The sequence below is a fragment of the Poecilia latipinna genome, unplaced genomic scaffold, assembly GCF_001443285.1.
Source record: "Poecilia latipinna isolate Pla-1442-1.1 unplaced genomic scaffold, P_latipinna-1.0 Scaffold441, whole genome shotgun sequence".
NCBI lineage: Eukaryota > Metazoa > Chordata > Actinopteri > Cyprinodontiformes > Poeciliidae > Poecilia > Poecilia latipinna.
The window spans coordinates 305158-310002 of record NW_015113057.1 but is presented as its reverse complement, the minus strand read 5'-3'; the positions used below and the strand labels follow the sequence as shown (position 1 = coordinate 310002).

The 4845-nt window shown below is 43.2% G+C and overlaps 1 protein-coding gene across 1 annotated transcript; it reads left to right on the top strand.

Moving 5' to 3' along the window:
- The first annotated feature begins 1198 nt into the window (after positions 1-1198).
- On the top strand, positions 1199-4845 carry lft1 (lefty1). Its single transcript, XM_015038418.1, has 4 exons — positions 1199-2308; positions 2897-3143; positions 3251-3493; positions 4288-4845. Exons 1-4 carry the CDS (start codon positions 2038-2040, stop codon positions 4610-4612), a joined length of 1086 nt encoding a protein of 361 aa, XP_014893904.1. The 5' UTR covers positions 1199-2037; the 3' UTR covers positions 4613-4845.

Genomic DNA, 4845 nt, shown 5'->3' with positions numbered 1-4845 from the left:
AGTTCTTCTTTGCTTCTTCCAAAAGAAGCAAATGTAATGTGCAAATGTAATGGCAGGAGATCTGTCCACCTCCTTTGTTTGGAATCACCTCGTGTGCTTTTCTCATCGTACTCCAAACCAGCGGCGGAGGGTCCCATCGCTTCCCCTGCCGCTAATTAATAATTTGTCTTGTAGGAAAGCTGCTGGCTGATGAGCGCAGGTCTGGCAGTCATCTGTCATTTGCTCTTCCTGTGTGCCCCCTTCAGTCTGTCTGACATCTCTGAGCAAACGCGGGCCCAATACACAACCAGGAGGGCCCACGGTTCTGGGGGTTAGCCAGCGAGAGCTCACCGCTTCTAATGTTTGTGTGACAAAAAAGGCAAGGCAAATCCTCGCAATGGAATCAGATAATCACCCGCCTGTGAAGAGCCTGCCTCAATCCACATCCATGGGCAGGCTAGGAGCTAAGGAGAGGGAGAGGGGGGCAGTGAAGCGGTGTGGGAAGGGATGGAGGGGGGCTGGATTAACAGTTTGTTTGGCTAATAATTTTAATCTGCTGGACTGTTTCAGAGTGTGGAATAAACATCTAATCCTTCTGCTCTCTTTCGTTTTCTCCTTTCAGAGACGACTTCTTGTGTCTGTTGCACGTTGGTCAGATGCCTAACGCCCCACCATGAAGCCTCCGCTGGACAAAACTGGCAACCCAGACAACAGCAAGGCCCCGCTGAGCGACGGGCTCCTGCCAGACCGACCCGGGCTGACGTCGTGCGGTGGAATGTACGCGTGGAGAGCGTGGGCCGCCGAGGAGAGGGCACTTCAGGGTCAAGAGTCTGTCTGTCTGTCTGGGGGGGGTGGGGGGACATGTGCAGGGAACACACAACTTGAAGGATCATTTTGTAGAAATTCAAGTTGCAAACTCTAAAAAGGATGGTTAATTTTATAGCCGAAACAATATAGGCAAAAACATTCACATTTTAATAACCACTCTATCTGGATAATTTAAAACAATATATATTTAATGGCATGCTCATATCCAAAGATATAAGTATACAAAGCAGCTACTTTGTAATAATAATAATAGATTTTATTTACAATGTCCTTTATATTTTGACATCTCAAAGGGCTACAAAGGCCTAAAAAAACAATGAGTAAAAATAATTTTAAAAATGAACACATAAAATAGTTTAAAATAAATATCTGAGAAAGTGAACCTAAAAAGATGAAAGAACAAAAAATAATGAGCTAATTACCACTTTTGTTACTGTTTGAGAGGGAGTAGGGAGAAGTGAACACTTCTTTAATCCGACCCCCTTTATATCAGTGTAATACATCACTTAATGATCAGAAACAAGTCATTAAAAACATATTGTGGTGTTCATATGCCTGCTAAAGAACCAACAAATAAATAATATTACATAAAAACAAAATTGTTACAAACTGACTCTAATAGCAGGACAAGCAAATTCACTGACCAATAATAATACTCAGATAATTATATGTCTATGAATAGAAAGTTGTTTTCAGAGTAAAAATATTCTAGTTGTAAGAGTCAGTTAAAATGAGCTACAAGGCCCCAAATGAATTCTGCCTGGGAGCGCCTCTGTCATTTTAAAAAATCTCCAAATGGGTATTTTTGTTTCTAGAGACTCGTGAAAAGACAACACAACGATCCCAGGAGCTATGTTTTTATAACAGTCCCACAAAATGCATGAAATCTTTGAAGTAGCTCTTTTGTTTCCAGGATAAATGTCATATATGGAGGTTAAACATATTTTTAGTGCAGCTCTGGTGAATACACGCCTCCACATTGTGGATGGCACTCAAGTCTAGCTAATGGTCTCTGTTTGAAGTATGGCCACTTAGATATCCTGTTTAAGATGGGGCTGTATTGTCGCACCTTTGTTCTGATAAGATGGGCCCCCCGCCCCCATCGACAAAGTGCGAACCGACTGGGAGGGCCGCGGCGATATAAAGGGGGGCCGGTGAAGTGTCACGGACAAGCCGTGCTTCTGTTCAGTGACTTGTGCTTTGGTGTCGCGCTGTCTAAAAAGTCTCATCATGTATTTCCTCCGCGCTTTTTGCGTCCTGTGCGCCGCGTTTCTGGTTCCCAGCGGCGCGTTTACGCATGAGGATATGAAGGACGCGCTACTGCAAAAGCTCGGCTTGGATGAAGTTCCCAAAATCCAAAAGAGGGACCTGGAGAATCTGGTAGTTCCGGCGCACATCAAGAACAAATACCTCTCCATGTTGAAGACGCACCACAGCCGGAGGAGACGCAGATCTCTGCCCAGCCTGGTGGGCATCCTGAGGGGGGTTCCCGGCAATGCAGGTAACGCACAACGAGAGTGGGTGTTTTTTTTTTTTTAAGTCATTTAGTTAAATACATTAACTGTGATTCTTGTGCGTAATTTTGCGCAAACTACTCATTTTTGGCAACAGGGGCGGAACTATGAAAATAGAGACAAGAAGAAAAAAAAATCAAGTTACGAGAATAAAGTCGGACAAGAATGAAGTAATAATATTACCAGAATAAAGTCGTAAGAGAATAGTCGAAATAACACGAGAATAAAGTCGTAGTATTAGCAGAGATACTTCATTCTCAAAATACTACGACTTTATCCTCGTAATATTATGACTTTATTTTCATAATACTGTCTTTATTCTCGTAAGAGTATGACTTTTTCTCCTTTATTCTCATAATGTTAACTTTAATTTTTTGTCATTTTATAACTGACTTATAAAATGTCAGTTATAATGTCAGTTATATATATATATATATATATATATATATATATATATATATATATATATAACATCTGTTTCCCTTCTGGCACCGGCACCCCCTACTGCGTCACCGTAGCACATCCAAACGCGACTAAACCGACCAAAGCGCACAAATTTGCTCTCGCTGTTCTAGATATCTCCGGGGAGTACGTGTACTCCGACACCACCCGGCTTCGTATGGTGTTCGACATGGAGGCGAGAATCCCGGATAACAGCGAGGTGACCATGGCGGAGCTGAAGCTCTACCAGCGGGCCTCGCACCACAAACGGTACACCGTGGAGAAGAAGAACCACCGGCCCGTCAACAACGCCCGGGTCAGCATCTACTGGGTGGAGGTGCTGCCCAGCGGCTCCAACAGGACCTCCCTTGTGGATTCGCGGTAGGGAGACGCGCCTAAGCAGCACAACAAAGAAAACGTTTAGACTCTCCTTCCGAAAATTTTTTTTTTTTTTTTTTTTAATTGATCGCCCTTATCGTGTTTCACAGGTTGATCCCAATTCACGAGACTGGCTGGAAGAGCTTTGATGTCACCCAGGCCGTGCATTATTGGTCCAAGACGCAGCAGCAGAAGGCGCCCATGCACCTCGAGGTGTGGATCGAGGGCGAGAGACCCGGCAGCTACGCCGCGGAGATGGCCAGGAGTGTGCACTTTACCACCCAGGAGCAGACTGATAACGCCCTGGGAAAACCCGAGCTCATCCTCTACACACTCAACCTGGAAGAGTACGGGTGAGCGCGAGAGCTTTTTGATATCTGCTCGTGTCAGTGTGAAAATGAGGCCGCGTGATCTGTTTTGTTTCCTACCTGTTAGCATTTGACTCTGGTTTGGAGAGATACTAAACGCTTAATTTAGGAATAATAAAAGCAGATTGTCAATAGTTGTAGTTCTACATTTCTAGTACTATATTTCTTAGTCGTGATGTAAATATGTTAAAAGAAAAAGAAAAAAAATGCTGTAATGTGTCCAAACCAGGAGTGCAGCTGTGCAATTCATGGCCTTGACTCCTTTAGAATTGCAATGTGACACATCCTATCTAAAAAATCAGCATCAGGCACTTAAAGTTAATATTTAAATATCAACTACTTAAATTATTATCAATTCACATTTAAGTTGTACTATCAAATAGTAACAAATGTCCCATGCAGGAAAGCTTGCAATGATATTGTTTTTATAATTTTTAACATTCTGTTACTACTTTAGTATTCCTTTTAGTGTTCTTTGACTATGTTAGCGTTCTTTGTAATATTGTTTGACTACATTTTTAGTTTTGTTTTTTTTGGGGGACTACGTTAGCATTGTTTCTACCATTCTTTGACTACGTTGGTGTTCTTTTTAGCATCCATTGACTATGTTGGCGTTCTTTGACTACATTAGTCACAGCTTCAATTAATAATTAGAATCTGCGCTCGCAGCAGATAAAAAATGTAAGGCCTTTTAGCCTTTAGCATAACAACCACCCTCCCGCCCTGTCTGAAGTCTGTTAGCCTCGGTTAGCTAACTTTCCTCGTTGTTTCTCCTCCAGCTCCGGCGGCGACTGTGATGCGAACCAGAATAAGGACACGTGCTGCAGAGAACAGCACTTCATCAACTTCCGCGCGCTCACCTGGACACAGTACTGGATCATCGAGCCGGCGGGTTACCAGGCCTTCAGGTGCACCGGAGGATGCAAGCAGCCCAAACGCAACTACAGCTACGGAGAGCGGCGGTGCGTGGTGTCAGAAAGCTCCCCGCTGCCCATCATGTACCTGGTGAAAAAGGGAGACTACACTGAAATAGAGGTGGCCGAGTTCCCCAACATGATTGTAGAAAGGTGTGCGTGCATGCTGGACAACGTCTCTGTCGTATGAAGGCAGTAGTAGTTACGGACTTTTGGGCAAAATTACAGGGAAATTATAATGTTTTTTTTTTTTTTTGTTTTTTTTGGCCAGGTATTGTTTTATTTAATGTTTTTAACCAACTTGTCAAGTACTTTCTATTTAAATGGACGTTCGGATGGAGAGCTTTATTCCCCCCAACAAACAGAGGTGGGTGGGGTAGCCAAAAATTATACTCAAGGAAGAGTAGCACTACTTCAACATAT

Coding starts and splice junctions, on each gene's coding strand:
- lft1 (XM_015038418.1), top strand. CDS start 2,038: ATGTATTTCCTCCGCGCTTTTTGCGTCCTGTGCGCCGCGTTTCTGGTT. Junction 3,144..3,250: donor ACCTCCCTTGTGGATTCGCG/GTAGGGAGACGC, acceptor CGTGTTTCACAG/GTTGATCCCAATTCACGAGA. Junction 3,494..4,287: donor CTCAACCTGGAAGAGTACGG/GTGAGCGCGAGA, acceptor TTTCTCCTCCAG/CTCCGGCGGCGACTGTGATG.